This window comes from Lynx rufus, unplaced genomic scaffold (assembly GCF_022079265.1).
Source record: "Lynx rufus isolate CCGP_SWC_20201006 ecotype Redwood Valley unplaced genomic scaffold, mLynRuf1.p SCAF_1, whole genome shotgun sequence".
NCBI lineage: Eukaryota > Metazoa > Chordata > Mammalia > Carnivora > Felidae > Lynx > Lynx rufus.
Genome location: NW_025814823.1, coordinates 25,355,080 through 25,372,460, shown reverse-complemented (window position 1 = coordinate 25,372,460; position 17,381 = coordinate 25,355,080). Strand labels below are relative to the sequence as shown.

The window sequence follows — 17,381 nt, the reverse complement described above, 5'->3', positions numbered from 1 at the left end:
TTTTTTAGAACTTGGGTGATTGAGCCTTTGTTTTAAAGTTGGTTTTATTGAGTTTAAAAAAAAAAAAAAAGCCTCCAACATATTGAAGTCAGGGCTCCATGGGGTCAGAACCACATCTGCCTTGTCCACCCACCACTGTGCATCTAGCATTTAGCACAGAGCCTAGCATGAAATAGGTGCTAAGGAGATGTTGAAGGGTCACATGAGTGTCTTGAGAGATGCACATTACAAAAGCATGTATTGGTCTAGAAATAGGAATAGGAGTAGGAAATGCCAGGGGGAATATTGCCAGTAATATAACTTAATTCAGCTCTATTGAGGGTAAGCAAGCATTCATTGTTCGTCGTACTCGGCTTCCATTTTTTTCTTTTTCCTGTGTTGTGAAACACTTCAGGGTAATGTTTTTCTTTTATTTCACCAGAGGGCAGTGTTCCAAGGATTGTCCCAGGAAGCCTTGTCTGCCTGCATTCAGTCACTACTTGGAGCATCAGAGTCTATCAGCAAAAACAAGGTTTGATGAAGTGTTAGGTGAAATCTTGTTACCTATAATAATACTGTTCAATACAGCATTTATTTATAGGCGCAGAAATTTAAAGCCGTGTTGGCAGTAGGATATGTTTGTTTAATGTGATTTGATTTTGAGGCCCTTTAAGAGAAGCTAGAACAGTTGACCCTTGAACAGCACAGGAGTTACGGGGCACAGGTCCCCCCACGAAGTTGAAGATACATGTAGAACTTTTGACTCCTCGAACACTGAACTACTAATAAATAGCCTTCTGTTGACTGGAAGCCTTACTGATAACATAGTCAATTAGCACATTTTGTATGTTATATGTATTATGTACTGTATTCTTAGAATAAAATAAGCTAGAGAAAAGAAAATGTTATTAGGAAAATCATGGGGAAGAGAAAATACATTTACATTACTGTACTCTAAAAAATGCACGTGTGTAAGTGGACCAGCGCAGTTCAAACCATGTTGTTCAAGGTTCAGTTGTATTTTGTTATAGTGCTAAATAAAGACTGCGCTGTATAAAAGAGTGCCAATTTTGCTAAAGTACCAAAAATGATACTTAGGTTATACGTTCTGTAGGATAAAAGTTTCTTACTATACTCTTAGAAACTGGGAAGGTAGTAGATTCCTGTTTCCCTGGAAGACCAAAACTGCTTTCAAGGGAATGTAGCAATTTATTATCATCCTTCAGTGATGGTTTTAAATTGTTGAGCAGAGGAAATCTACTAAGTCAATTTAGAAGACAGACAGTTGTGGCCCATGGGTTGCATGACTGGATGTAGTTGCCATGACTTTGTGACTTGGTTTTTAATCAAGAAGGGATCTGGGGCTGAAGGCCTCTGAGAGTTTTTTACAGCCTGGTCAGAAGTGTTGCTCTGTTTAACCCTCTGTTAAAATACCTGTTACTCAGGGGGAGGGAGCTGTGGGAGGTGTTTTCAGGGAAACCTTTTTGGCTGCTTGAGTCTTCAAGGCTTTAGATAAATTAGGGTAACACACACACACACACACACACACACACACACACACACACACACACACACACAAACACACAGCTTCCCACCAAAGAATTTGGGGTTCTTTTGCTAGGAAAGTTGTACCTCTGTGACAACTTCATTCTCCCACTCGTGGAATGGAAGGTTACAATTTTTGTTTGCTAGAAAGAGGATGGAAAGTTAGTTGTAGACAGGCAGATTTAAGTTGTAAAAAGTGTTTCTAAGTCTGAGCTCTCACATTTCCTTTAATACACGAAATCAGGAAAAACATTCTGGAGTTGTTAGTTTTTTGACAAATAGAGCAAGTATTCAGAATGTTTCCTGCTTATTTAATGCTCTGTGTGCCAGAGTGCAAAGTGAGTTTCCATCAATAAATCATACTTCTATATTGATTATGGGTTTATTTAGAAGGAGGGAAGAGAGAGAGAAACCAGAGAGGAGTTACTTTGCTTAATAACCCCTTTAAAATTTTTATTATTTACTGAAGGACTTTATTCTTTTCCTAGTATAGTGTAACATCATTAGAAATATTTTCAAAGTAAAATTCTATCTTGAGTAGGCAGCAAGAATGAGCAAACACAGCCTTGCTTTTGTTAATATACAGACATTTTCCTGAAATGAAAGTTATCATTTTTCACTGTTTCAGGATTGGGTCTGAGCTTTGGCAATAAAGCTTGAATCAAGACTGTTCCAGACAGGGCCTAACAGGGAAGATGCCCATGTGGCTGCTCTCTCTTTTTTTTAAATTTATTTATTTTTTAATTTACATTCAAGTTAGCATATAGTGCAACAATGATTTCAGGAGTAGATTCCCTAAGCCCCTTACCCATTTAGCCCATCCCCCGTCCCCAAACCTCTCCAATAACCCTCTGCTTGTTCTCCATATTTAAGAGTTTCTTATGTTTTGTCCCCGTCCCTGTTTTTATATTATTTTTGCTTCCCTTCCCTTATGTTCATCTGCTTTGTATCTTAAAGTCCTCATATGAGTGAAGTCATGATATTTGTCTTTCTCGGACGAATTTTGCTTAGCATAATACCCTCTAGTTCCATCCACGTAGTTGCAAATGGCAAGATTTCATTCTTCTTGATTGCCGAGTAATCCCCCATTGTATGTATATATACCACATCTTCTTTATCTGTTCATCCACCGATGGACATTTGGGCTCTTTCCATACTTTGGCTAGTGTCGATAGTGCCCGGTGCAGCCACTCTCAGGGTGTATGCAGGCAAGGCTCTGTCAGTGGGAAGATAATCCACAATGGTAACCCCAACTCATTTCTGCCTTTGGAAGCTCCTTTTGTATTTTTGTGTAAACGTGATTATTTCTGATATTCGGGATATTGAAACCACTTTGACCAAACAGTGAGAGCCCTGTTACTTAACGAGAAGCTAGAAAGCTCAGGTCGGAATCATGCTCATGCTTTGAACTTGACTTCCTACTCCGTGCTGAGGTTGGGTCACTCCATCTCTTCTGTTTCTGAACCAAATTAAAGTAGATTTGATTTCTTTTTCTAAATGTGTTGACTTTACAACCTTTGGTCTGATTTACTTCCTTGGATTGACAGAGTGGACGGCTGTGTTAGTAAGGGTTTGCAGCAAGATTTTTCCAGGGAGTTCTAACATGGGTAATATGGGGAGAGTTCACTGCACACCAAGGGAGCGTGGGTACATACGGTTAGGTTAAGGGCCATGAACTTAGGTAGATTAATGTTGATTAATAACACATGTGTTTTATGTTTTTTATTTAATCTGTGATGATATCCATTTTTCTGTTTTACAATTTAGACTCAGATTGATGGACAACTTTTCTTAATTAAGCACCTTTTGATCCTTCGTGAACAGATTGCTCCATTTCATACCGAATTCACCATTAAGGAAATTTCCCTGGACCTCAAGAAAACTAGAGGTACTTTATTGTCCTGGCTGGCACAGTTGGGTGTGTTTGACCTGTCCAAATGTGTCAGCAAAGGTTATAGGTTTATTTTATGTTCATCTGCAATTGTTTTTGCATGCTGTGCTTGCTAAGCTTGTTACTTGTTCGTACTAAGCTGAGCTGTCAACATCCTAACTACATCTAACTTGCTGTATTTTCCTTATGAAGGGAACTTCATCCGAGCAGTTCAGTTTGTAATATAGCGTTACTTCTCTTTGACTCTGCTACATATTACCATAACCAGTGAAAAAATGAAAAATCAGTGTAACAGCTACTTACAGTGTCAGCTAATTGGAGTGATTTTAAACACTGAGTAGAGTTTGTCACTTCATGAAAATTCAGGAAGCCAGCTGGGTAAAATGGAGGAGTACTTATCTAAGAGTCTGAAAGAGTTGGGTTCTGTTTCTGGCCCATCATTTCCTGGCTCTTGTGTGATCTTGGATGGGGGTTTTAGCTTTTCTGTCCCAGGGAAAATGAGCAGAATCAACTTGTCATGATAACTTCATGAGGTTATTGAGATCATTAAGCATGGAAATGTATGTTAAAGTGCTTTATAAGCTTTAGATGCATAAATAAGCCTAATTGGTATTATTAAATCAGCTAGTTGTTAAATAATTATGTGGATAGGAGTTTTGAATTGTTAATAGACATTGAATCATTTCGGGAAAGATGATTCATCCATCCTAATGGTTTGTCTCTGACTGGATTAACAGAGCTCATTTCTAAAAGATCAAAATAGTTATTTTCTAAGATGTTGATCTTAAGTGGTTCAAGATACACGGTACTAAGAATATCCCTAGTTTCCCCTATATACAAATTTATCTATATTTTATCTTTTCTTAACCATTTCCAAGAGAATTAAGCTCCAGTGCCTTAAGCCATTGTTTATATAATGAATCTCTCTCTTGAGTATTGGGGGAATTGAGAAAATAGTTACTCAGATGATTTCCTGTACTCTGTGGTTCAGGAGAACTCCAAATACAGGATTTGCACAGGCAGCTGGTTTTTAGTTCCCTAATGACTGCGCTTATAAAAATAATGGGCTTGACTTAACTCACCTGAGAACCAAAGTGGTCTCATCATGAGCCATGTTAGAACAGTTTACTCTTTCTTTTCCTAGTGCTCTCTCCTTTTCACCACAGAAAATACCTTTTGGTTCTGTTGGAATTTGAATAGTAAGCCTGTGTGTTATTTATATACTTTGTGATTTATTTATTTTTATAATTTTTAAAAATATTTATTTATTTTTGAGAGAGAGAGAGATGCACACAGAGCATGAGCAGGGGAGGGGCAGAAGGCAAGGGAGACACAGAATCCGAAGCAGGCTCCAGGCTCTGAGCTGTCAGCGCAGAGCCCGATGTGGGGCTCGAACCCACGAACCGTGAGATCATGGCCTGAGCTGAAGTTGGACGCTTAACGGACTGAGCCACCCAGGTGCCCCTGTTTTTTTTTTGTTTTTTTTTTTTAATTTTATTTTAAACAGCAGCCAGGTTTCCTGGCTTTTGGCTTTTATAGGATGAATAATTTTTTTAGAGCTTATTCTCATCAGAGGCTCCCATCCCCTAACCAGTCTAGTTGATTCCCTTCTGTCCTTTCAGTGAGAGGCATGGGAATAGTGTTCTAACCTTGAAGGGTGCCAAGGGCTGCTGGTCCTTAACTGTTTTTAAGTGATGGGATAAAGTAGGGCTGATCTACTTTCTTTCACTTAATTTCTAATTCTTTTTTTATTTAATTTTTAATTTTTTTAAACTTAATCCAAATTAGTATATAGTCTTTCACTTAATTTCTAATGCATATTTGTTGCTGCTTAGTTAGTTCTAGTATAGACCCAGTGAAGTGTGAGAAAATGAAATGCCCTAAGATTCTGGCAAATACTGTTATTTATTTATTTCTTTATTTTAACGTTTATTTATTTTTGAGAGAGGGAGACAGAGTGTAAGTGGGGGGTGGGGCAGAGAGAGAGGGAGACACAGAATCTGAAGCAGGCTCCAGGCTCTGAGCTGTCAGCCCAGAGCCTGATGCGGGGCTCAAACTCATGAGCCGTGAGATCATGACCTGAGCCGAAGTCAGATGCTTAACCGACTGAGCCACCCAGGCGCCCCAGCAAATGCTGGTTTAAAGTATGTTTTCCCTAAAACATTATAAAGCCTGTGTAATCCTACAAAACTGATTTGATTCTATTTATCACAGTCTTTTAGGTTATCTGGTAGAAAAGACAGCAGAAACAAGGAGCCATTTACCAAAGCTTTACTCTCAGTGCTGAGCGTGACAAAGAGGCCTTTTTCAGTCAGATCAGGGTGCGGGCAGTAGTACCCCTGTGTGTGTACTGGTAAAAACCAGGGTTAGAAACATTTCGTGCTCTGCTTTCTGCCGTGTGGCAAAGCGAAGAAATGTCTTTTCTGACTGTCACTTAAGAATACTTGCTCTCTTTAAACCTCTAACCTCTCATGACTAACACTGTATCTTATTGCATTTGAACATCAATGAGACCTCAGTTAGTGCTTTGTGTAGATTCTAGTTAGTCTGGAGGTTGAGGGGTAAATATGTCCTTTTGGTGTTTTCTTTCTGGCTGACACATGAGTTTATTCACTCTGCTTTTCAAATGAATAAATTTCTGTGCCAGGCAGGATCCTGACAAACGAAGCTGGGTAAGTATATGAATTGTTTTTTTTTTTTTTGAAAAACCTGTTTAGCACCCTAAAAGTAAAGCAGTGAAATTTTAAGATATCAATTACCATTTATCATTTTTTTTTTTTTTTTCTGTAAATGAGTAATTGAGATCGATAGTCATGTCCCAAGTCTGACTTGTGGAAAATAACTGTGTGGTGGGTACTGTAGCTGTGGTTGCCGCTGATCTCACGCTCCTCCATCCATGGTGGTGAGTTGGTAGAAATGAAACTTCTCTTGCTTTGTGGTAACAGAGAACCGGTGTATATTAACACACTGAAACCGTAACTCGGCTTTTCTCTTAAAACTGTACGTGTTCACGGGATGAGTAATTTTGTTTCGCAGATGCAGCGTTTAAAATCCTGAACCCTATGACTGTCCCAAGATTTTTTAGGCTGAATAGCAACAACGCCTTGATAGAGTTCTTGTTGGAGGTGAGAAGGAGTCTGTTTCATTGGTGGCGGGAGATAAACGGCATTCTTTACACGTCTGGTCATTTCCAGGCACATAAAAACAGGAGGAAATTGTCATCTTCTTTTTAAGGGTACTCCTGAGATAAGAGAACATTATCTTGACTCTAAAAAAGATGTAGACCGTCATCTGAAATCGGCCTGTGAGCAGTTTATTCAGCAGCAGACCAAGCAGTTTGTAGAGCAGCTGGAGGAGTTCATGACAAAGGTAGAGACCTTGGTGCATATTTGCTAAAGTAATTTTGAATTCTTCCTTCGATTTCCTTTTGAATTACTCTCTTGTGAAAACTCTGGCAGGCGACAGCAACTGGTAAGCCCAAATCTTAATGATTCCGTCTGGGAAATCACCGTGTTTCCTATTACGGAAGCTTTTTGGTTTGGACTTTTAGATACGCTTACACGGTTTTTGGTTTTTAAGAGAAAGAGTGCAAATATTGACTCCTAGCCAAAATCCATCAGCTGGCTAAGGCTAGCAATGAAAAAATCAGATTATGGCTATTTTGACTTTCCTGTTTCGACCTAATTGGGGTTTTTTGTCGTTGTTGTTTCATTTTGTTTTAATACTTGAGTACGGTTACGAAGGACTTCATAAAAATGCTTAAAAAAGCCTTGAAATTAGCTTTCATTTATTAAGCGTCTGCTGTCTGTCTGGACATGTATTGGAGGACATTATAAAAAGAATTAAAATATGACAGCCTTTCATCTCAAATTTACTTACCTAAGTCCAAACTGGGGAGACAGATGTATCTTTGAAAGGACCAGGAGTCAACTAAGTGAATTGTCTGTGAGTAAATTTTTTTTGCTGGGGCCGTCAACGCTACTATGCTTGAAGCCTGTGACTTTCGTTTGAAAGTCAGAAGGTATTTGTTTTTAAAAATAATAATAAATACCAAAAAAGCAAATACAGAAATGGTAAAGCAGTCAAGCTACTCTTTTGTTTATCATTGGCATATGGTACATGTTTACTGGATTTCAGTCCATTCATGTTAAGTATTTGGAGTATGTGTGTTTTTCCCCCACCACATAAATTTAAAAGGAGGGTGGTAGAAATGTTTCTTACTGGGTTTTGAATTTTAAAAAATGGCACAAGTATTGATACTTTGTTATTTACAGGCAAGTCATTATAGTTTTTGCTGAAATTGTCCTTATGTGTGTAGATTGTACCCTTATATGTGTTTGTATTTTTGGGAGAGTATCCATGTTAATACTGATGGGAAATATTGTAGGTGAGTATTCTGCAATAACAGAGCAGCAGAATGAATCTTCTGACATAAGCAAGTGGATTATAATGAAATCTAGGATTAAAGGGTTTTTCTGGAAAAGCAGTCTTTGTAGAAGTCAAGAGAATATAAATTCACTGATGTGGCTGTCTAAGTGAGTTAGTATAGGTTTGGTAAATCTGGTATAACTCTGTAATTGTGCATTTTGGAAGGCTCTGGGCACTATGAACATTTTTTATTTTTATTTTTATTTTTTTAATGTAACTTATTGTCAAATTGGTTTCCATACAACACCCAGTGCTCATCCCAACAGGTGCCCTCCTCAGTGCCCATTGAACATTTTTTTTAAAATTAGAGGTTTATGGGGTGCCTGGCTGGCCTAGTCGGTGGAGCGTGCGACTCTTGATCTTGGGGTTGTGTGTTCGAGTCCCAAGCTGGGTGTAGAGATTACATGAAAATAAAATCTTAAAAAAAAAAAAAGAGAGAGGTTTTATGTAGAAAACATGTGTTCTAAGCCTGAATCATATAATGGTTCTCCGTGAACATGCTACACATCTATAGCGGGGACACCTCTTTTAAAATGCACTACTCATAGAGGGATTGGAGAGGGAAAGGCCCTGCCTCTGGACATCACTGAGAAGTCAGTCCCATCCCCCATGCTCAGTCTCAGCGTTGCCCTTGCTCACATCATTCACTGTTGTCTCATTATCTTTTGTCAACCTCGGTCCCTCACTGCTCTTCAGACTCCAGTCAGAATATTTAGTAGATACTACAGCTCAGAGGACTGAGCATCCCTTTTATGTTATCTTATTCCAAATTCAGGTCCCTTCCCCCATCCTGTTGGAGTGGAGTGAGTCAGAGACAAAGACGTACACACGCACAGGCATACAGCGGAAGCACTCGAGTTCACACAGATAAATGTGATCATTTAAGGCATTGCTTCTTCGAATTTGTGGACCAAACATTTTTCACTTCTTATCTGGTGAATGTTACTAGAGTAGCAGAGGCAGAATAAATGATTTTAAAACTTTAAAATGATTTTCTTTAAGGGTAAATCTGCAAGTGCGGAATCTTGTGCCTCTTTTATTATAGTTGGCATTTTATAAGGCAGCCAGTGATTGTACCTTGATGAATGATTGCAAGAAAAGCAGCATCCGTAGGTGCAGAAAGGAAACCGTATTTCATCTCTGATTTGGATGTATGCTTGTAGGTCTCCGTATTTTACCATTTGGGTGTAAGCCTCATTGACAGAATGTTCTCAGCTTGTTTTTAAGTTTGGACTGGTTTTTAAAATATATATGGGTTTGCATAATAAAACAAACCGTGTGAGTGGAGAGAACATTCTTAGGCTGTCTGAAGACTTGTTTTTGAGCCTACAGACTTGGGTATGATTCTGGTTCCCTGTCATCTGCTGTAAATTGGCCTTTTTGTTTAGACAGCTTCTTCCTTGGGTCTGCTTGTTGAGATGCTTTGTTTTCATTAATTCTCAATACCTTCCTGGCACCTAGAGGAAGTAAAACATCTTCATTTCACAGATTGAGAAACTAAAGGTTTGCAGAGTGACCCAACATACAGAAGACAAACATTTCTACAGACTCTTAATCTGATTGGTGTAAACATCCTCCCTGATTTTTTTGGTACAATCAATGAAGTTTTTTGAGGAAAAAAAAATGCTAGAAGAACATATATGTTCTATTGCCCTATTTCTTGGCTCCTTGAAAAATAACTCTTTCTGTAACTATTTGAGTGACCGTTAAGGGAATGTAATACTGTTCTGAGTGTTGGAGACAGAAGTTCATATGAAAACAATTTGGATCAGATATCTTCTGTCCAACTCAAAAATGATACTTTTTCTTATTGTTTTAGAATTCCATTGTACTGAACATTGCTTGCAACAAACCTTTAAGTAGGGGTTGAACTGATCATGGGTATTAGAGAGCCTAGAATTTTGACTCAGGAAAGCTGAGCTCTCTCTAGACCCACTTCCGCCACCTCCTGAGTGAAATGGTAGCAAGGTATTTCTCCAAGCATTGCTTTTCTCTTGTCTGCAAGCAGAGATATGGCTGTTGTATCCCTCTTCCCTGCTTAAGGGTATTTTGAGGACCAGAAGATCACTTCTGTAATAGACTCTGTAAATGCTGCAGAAATGTTATAATAAAATATGACAAATGTGAAGGTCAGGTTTTCCTTTAGCAAAAATCCGAATGAAAGCATTTTAAAGGAAGTACATTTCCAGTTTATAACTACGCTAAAGGTGTTTCCCCCTGGTGGGACCAGTTTATGCTAAAAATATTGTATTTGGCAATATTCATTTTCTTTCAAGCAATTTACTGAAGTGTTGTGAGTTTATTCTTAATATTGTCTCTGAAGTATTATTAATTTCTGCAGCAACACTATAAATTTAAATTTTTTTCTGATTGTAGTGCATGTGACAGAACTTGACCTATAAATTTAATTTTTGTTCTCAAGGAGTTATATAACCCAATGTGAAATTAAGATAGAAAATATGTAAACATGATGAAGTGTATAGCAGTGTCATCAGGGACAGTGATGGGTCTGTGTTCATCTCGTAGGGTTTTTGGACAAGATAGGGTTAATTGGGGAAGACTTTTGAAGAAAAGGCTCTTTGCACTTTGACCTAAAGATAAGTATATTACCTAGACAACAGAGATGGGGATACAAGCTTGTGTTGCTTTTTAATATAAAAATAATTAATACAGTCTAAACCTATAGCATTTATGTCATTATGAAATTGATTAACTTCAGGAATAATCAGTGGAATAATAGGAAGCCATTACTATTAAAACCTAACTGTTGGACACAGAAAAATGTCCAGAATTTAGAGTTAAGTGGGGGAAGAAAAAGATGTCCGAGCACCGTGTTCCTATTTTTATAAATGTAGACCCATGAACATGTTTACATATTTATGTTGGGAAATATTTTGGATAATATATACTGAACATGAACATGTTTCTCTTAGCATTGTCTAATCTATAATCCTATATGTGATTTGTTTTTAAAAGCTGCAGCTCAGCATAAAAATTAGATACAGAGAGGAATTGAGTGACATAGGAAAGGGGTGATTTTATACACCCGGCAGCATGAGCAAAGGCCTGGAGTGGTCAGGAGTGTGAGCTTGGATCGGAGTTAACGTTGTGTCCTGTCTGTGCCCATCTTCTGCCTAAATATTTTTGTGGCCCTCTTTATTCGAAAGACTTGGCTCTCACATTTTTCTCCTGAGACTGCAGTGAGGCCAAGGTCACAGCCTGGACCATAGGCACCTAACAGTCCATTAATAAAAATGTTTTATGCGGTTTTTGTTCTTCACCTTCCTCAACTACACCTTAGCCCCACCATAATTTGCCATCTTAAGAACAGACTTGCCCAAGCGGCCAGATGTACTTTTTTGGTTTGCTTCTCTGTACTGATGGCTGAGCAATGAAAAGGGAGACGACTAAAAGGTGGGCATCCAAATCTACCTATAACACTGGTTGGTAGAGTGTGCCTTTTGAGGCTACTTGAAATCAAGTCCTATTTGTCTTCATAACATTCTCTCTGCCTGTGATAAAGTAAAAATAGCATTTCTAGGTATGTGAAGGAGATTTTGTCCTGCTGGGGTGACACTCTTCTAACAGCATACGATAATAATTTAATGTGAATGTAATCCACTTAAAAAAAAGACCTGTTTTGTATTCATATTTCCCTGGGTCCTCAGTTTTGCCTTCTGTAAAATGCTCAGGACATTGGTGTTCAGGACAAAGTCAAGACAGCATAAGCCTTTAAAATCACAAAAGAATTTTTAAAATGTGTTATTAGTTGAAAGGATTATGCGTTATGATGCAGTTTTTAGGATTACACCTTTGACTATCATTACGTTTTAATAGGTTCAGATGGTGTTGTGTGTCCTTCAAGAGTGGTGACATTTTTCTTTTTGTCTCATCCGCCAGGTTTCAGCATTAAAGACGATGGCCAGTCAGGGAGGACCCAAGTATACTCTTTCACAGCAGCCTTGGGCCCAGCCAGGTATTCACATTTTACTATTTGGGATTTCTTTTTTGGGATGTTGATTAATTTGCATTTATATGGTCTCTGACAGCTTCGAGTTGGTTTCCTGCTCCTCCTGTGGTTTGTGTTGATGCAGGATGCAGTTTGGAGCTGACAGGTCTTAATGGGCCAACACTACCTGCATTTCAAAAAGCATTCCAAGGAAAGAAGAATTAAGAAATACACACGCGCGAGTTAAAAATGAAACGTGGCTTAGATGGAAACACTTTGATTCTGTACACCTGCTTTTCATTGTGCTAGAGCTCTGATCAAAGCCCTGTGTGTGGTGGTCCGAGATTACGGAGGGGGCGGAGGGGGCGCTGCTGTTCTCAAGTAGTAAAGGAAGAAGTGCTGGGTCATTACTTTGTTTCACATTTTATGCAGGTTGCTTCCTCTGTTTGTTAACATTTTAGAGTGTTCGAGAAAAGTTATAAAAATTGTGTTTGCGGGGAATTGGCAGACGATATCATTGTCTGATTGGCAGATGATGCTTGAGATGTTCCAGTCTTACTCTTCCCTAAATGTAAATTTTTTTTGTGCCAGAGGGATTTTTTTTTTTATTTTTTTTTTGTCTTTAGCGTTAGCCCTCAGACATTTAAAATCATGACGTTGTGGGTTACTTTTGGTTTGTTTTGTGGCATTTTAAGTTGTTGTTTAAACTGGAATGAAGCATTTTGCTAGATTAGTATTTTTCGCCATTCTCTGGCCCATATCATGATAGAGATTTTTTGAAACCAAAAAGGGCAAAATGGAAAAAAAAGTATTGTTTTTAATTATGGACAGGCTGTATCTGAGTTGGTGGGGCAGCTTTTTGCTCAGAGTGAGACAGATCCAAATTCAGGTTTAGCATCCATAAAAATTGACTGCCTACAGGCACCTAATCTGGTGTTAGGTCTTTAATACAGTTGATTTTCAATATCCAAAGAATGTTAATGTTTGTCAGGTATTTATTTCTTTTGGGGAAAAGAGCTGAGGCCATTCTAAACATTTTCAGTTATTCTTATTAATGCCTCAGGTTAATTTGAAGTTGAACCAGAACTAAGAAGCTGAAGGGGAAGCTGAGTATCTCACAGGAGGATTTGCAAATGTGCAGAGTTACCACTTGTGTTTGAATGGAAGACAGGATTTTATTTCAAAACTTTGTCCCATGAACTTTGATGATGTTATATAGGTTTGCCTTGATTTGCTTTATTGCAGATAAACTTTGTGACTGAGGCTTTTTGCTCATTGTGATGGAGACAGTGAATGTTTTACTGTCTTCATTATTTGAAACCTTTGTATCACGTGTGAGATTGAAATCTTCATTATGTTACCAGCGGACAGAGATCATACTTGGTGCGGTAGCACGTTCTGTCAGAAGACAGAAAACGAGATTCTTTTACTGTGACACTGGACATTCTAATCGGAGTTGGCTGTGGTGGTAGCCACCTGTCCTGGCCCCTCTCAGTCAGGATCAGACTGGTCACTCCGTAAGTCAGCACAGTTCCGGAAGGAGTTCTCACCACCCTTGGATTAATTGGGACTGTGGCTCAAGGTTTCAGTCACTTACAGGACTTATTTAGAAATAGCTGATTTTATTTTGAACGTTTATACAAATGAAACTCTTGGGGGTGCAGGAGCTATTTTTGAAAGAGGTAGAATCTAACAGACAGGTATAGGTGTATTTAATACATCCAAGCCCAGGGACTTGATGCGTAATTAATATATTTTTCTTTCCTCTTTGGAAAGATTCTCTCTCACTCAAGACAGGGCTGTCATTTTCTCCAGCGGAATCTTAGTGGAGCTCCCAGTGTCAGGCGTGCCGTGCTCTGAAGCATTACTAGCACAGTCATTAGTAAAACAGGAATGGACAGAGGGAAGCTGACAGGAGGACAGGTTGCAGTGGGGCTTGCTCCTTTGTCATGAACCCACTTCCTGTCGTTGTGAGGGAGGACGTTTGGCAGATACAGCGGTGGCGCTCTGGTTTGCCTGGTCGTATCCTCGGTCCCGTGTAGCCGCGTGGAGCTGTGGAGTTGCTTTTCCTTCACCTGTATGACCAGAAGTCCACTTTTATCTTATTTTATTTTTTAAAAAAAAAATTTTTTTTTAACGTTTATTTATTTATTTTTGAGACAGAGAGAGACAGAGCATGAACGGGGGAGGGTCAGAGAGAGAGGGAGACACAGAATCTGAAACAGGCTCCAGGCTCTGAGCTGTCAGCACAGAGCCTGACGCAGGGCTCGAACTCACGGACCGTGAGATCATGACCTGAGCCGAAGTCGGCCGTTCAACCGACTGAGCCACCCAGGCGCCCCGAGAAGTCCACTTTTAAATGGCAGAGAGATGTTCGCCCTTTTGGGGTGGGAGCCTCAAGAACAATCTAGGGACCTGTCTGGGGCCCTGGACACCCAAGGTGACTGGTTCATGCAGACTTGATCAGGTTTCTGGGAATCATTTCACGATAGACTCAAAGGAGATTGGGTTATAAATTAGGATGCCAGTTTGTTAACTTACTCTGAGAAATACACTTTCATGGGAATTAGAGGGCTCTATTCACTGGGCCTCACACCCACCATTTGGTTACCAAGGGCTCTGAAAACTGACTTAGGGATTCTTGAAGTGTGTTAGGACAGGACCAGAGCCCATGGAATTAAGTGCCCTGTAGGAGCGTTCATCTGTTCTATGAAAAATAAGCAATTCCCGGATTGTTTGTTCTTTCTTCTCGAGAGCCTTGATACTTTCTTACCCCGTTCTGCCACCCTCAATTAAAAAAAAAAAAGTTGAATATAGTATAAAAATTGAGCTATTAAGAAGTATATAAAACGAAAAGTAATTCTGTTTTCCACCTCCAAGCTAGTCCTCTCAAAGGTAACCACTATAAATAGTCTCTTTCCCCAATTATTATATATGTACCAGCATACACGGACTTTACAAATGTTGTAAACATAAGATTATACTTATATTCTCCTCCACCCTTTTTTTTTTAACTTATTCTGTATCTTGGAGCCCTTTCTATACCGCCACATCCAGCTCTGTGCATCCTATTTAATGGATGTGTGGAATGCATCACTGTAGCACAGTTTGATAATTCTATTAATAGATAATGTATGTAGTATTTTTTCCCCACCCATTCTTTTATAAGTGTCCCTGTACACACGTATTTTGGTATTTTGTAAGTATATTCGTAAGGTAAGTTTCTAGTAGTGGCAGTGTTAAGCAATAGAGTATATGTGTATTTTCAGTTTTGCTAGACCTTGCCTAATATCCTCTAGAGAGGTTGAACCAATTTATATACTCCAGGGGCAGTGGACTAGAAGGCCTGTTTCTGCACACCCTTAACCAAATGTGGATATTCACAGTCTTAGTAATTTTTACCAATCCAAAAATATCTCCATTGTTTTTTGCTTGTTTGTTTGTTTTTGAGAGCGAGAGCGAGAGAGGGAGAGTGTCTGCCTGCCAGGGAGGGGCAGAGAGAGAGAGAGAGAGAGAGAGAGAGAGAGAATCCCAGTCAGGCTACATGCTTAGCATAGGGTGGGTGGGGGTGGTTTGATCCCATAAACCATGGGATCATGACTTGAGTCAAAATCAAGAATTGGACGCTTAACTGACTCAGCCACCCAAGCGCCCCGTCCATTGTTTTAATACACATTTCTTTAATCATGAGTGAAATTGAACATCTTTGAAATTATTAATCATTCTTTTCCTTTACAGCTTTCTAGGTAGTGTCCTCTTTTAAATCACCTCATACAGATTACTATTCTTCTTTTTCATTTGTATTTCTTTTCAGACACTATACAGTGGGCTATGTAATTACGTCAGTTACAGTCTTCTGGAATTCTGTACCCTTTCTGATAATACAGTATATGAATGTAACAGATGGGTTTTTAGTTACCATTAAATATGTGTGGATATTGTTGGGATGATCTCACAAGACAAGAGAGCATCTCTTACTGTGAGTCAGTTCTGTAAATGAGTAAGCTCATTCATAAGTAATTCTTCCTAGTGTCTCTCTGCAAATAATTTTTTATTTTATCTTAACTGTCACCTAGGAATTCCAGAGGAACACTATTATAGCCCCTATAAGTGTCCTGAAGGGTATTGGGGGAATTCTTTTGCTGCCCCAGCCTTTGGAAGTAGAATTTTGTATATAGCAGATACGTAGTGAATGTTTATAGGGCTTGTAATTAAACTTGGTAGATAGGAAGAGTGGAAGAAAATTGGGGGGCACATGGAGATCTTTTCTTTGGCCGTTTTTCTCTCCCTTTATTCCTCTGAATGAAAATGGAAGTGTTTCTTCCCTTTTTCTTTGTAATACTAACAAGGTCCATTCTTTCCAGCAAAGGTCTGTGAGCTTGTAGCAAGTGCCTACAAGACAATAAAAGTGAAGCTGCCTCTGACCTTGAGAAGTATGTCGTTGTACCTATCCAATAAAGATACAGAGTTCATCTTGTTTAAACCTGTTAGGGTGAGTATTGTGATATTTTATTTGAATGTTGGCCAGTCTCTTCAAGGGTTCTTGCCGTGTCTACTATTTTCTTCTTCCTGTGAAATTTAAAAATGTTGGTATACGATTCTAGGAAAGTTGATTAATGATCACTGTGATTCTTGAAGGGCTTACAAGCCAGCACCTGCCTGATTATATCCTCCCCACACCTTTGTTTTAAGTTCTTTATGTTACCTATGGCAACAAGATACTTTTGACCTTAAAGTACAAATTAGTAAAAAAAAAAAAAAAAAAAAGTCATCAGACCCTAACATTGAATGCAGCCCAATACTTGAGAAAGCACCATTTCAGGAATTATGCTTCATTTTACTGGTGAGTAGTGGAAATAAATGGCTTGCAGTGGCCACCCAGGGATTAAATGTCAGAGCAAATTTAGTGCTCATAACTTCCAGCTCTGTGTTGAGCTCACCTCTTTACCGAAGCATTGGTTGATTTTTAAAGTACATTCTATGTATCTGGAAACTTTATTATCTTTTGTGTGAGAAATTGCTGCTGGGGGCTCTTACTGTTCTTGGGGGGGAGCTGGGGAGGGGTAGGGTGGGGACACGGCTTACTAGAGTTTAGTTTTTCCAGGGAGTGTATTCTGATAAGTCTTAGGTTGTGCTAGCATGTGAATTATTAAGTACAAATTATATGTCTTTGGTAATCTGATGAAAGATACATTTCCTCCACTGTTTGGCTAATATCATTAAGATTTAGCATTCTTGGAGGGTTGCCTGGGTGGCTCAGTGGGTTAAGTGTATGACTGTTGATTTCAGCTCAAATCATGATCTCATGGTTTGTGAGTTTGAGCCCCACATCGGGCTCTGCACTGACAGTGCAGGGCCTGCTTGGGGTTCTCTCCCTCTATCCCTGTCCCTCCCCTGCTTGCATGCTCTGTCTCTCTCAAAATAAATAAATATTAAAAAAAAAAAAGATTCAGCATTCTTAGAGAGAGGCAGACCAAGGAACAGACACATAACTGTAGAGAACAAACTGATAGTTAGCAGAGAGGAGGCAGGCAGGTGAAATAGGTGATGGTGATTAACGAGTACAGTTGTCATGATGAGCAGTATGTG

The 17,381-nt window shown here is 39.0% G+C and overlaps 1 protein-coding gene across 2 annotated transcripts in view; it reads left to right on the top strand.

Annotated features, from left to right (window-relative positions):
* COG3 (component of oligomeric golgi complex 3) overlaps positions 1 to 17,381 on the top strand; it is a 73,041-nt gene that overhangs the window by 48,963 nt on the left and 6,697 nt on the right. The window contains exons 16-21 of one of the 2 annotated variants that reach the window (XM_047079928.1): positions 422 to 511; positions 3,349 to 3,412; positions 6,452 to 6,540; positions 6,650 to 6,784; positions 11,744 to 11,819; positions 16,157 to 16,284. In XM_047079928.1, coding sequence (XP_046935884.1) covers positions 422 to 511; positions 3,349 to 3,412; positions 6,452 to 6,540; positions 6,650 to 6,784; positions 11,744 to 11,819; positions 16,157 to 16,284 — 582 coding nt within the window. Of the gene's footprint in view, positions 1 to 421; positions 512 to 3,291; positions 3,413 to 6,451; positions 6,541 to 6,649; positions 6,785 to 11,743; positions 11,820 to 16,156; positions 16,285 to 17,381 lie in introns of both variants that reach the window. The other variant, XM_047079923.1, reaches the window with a different exon arrangement.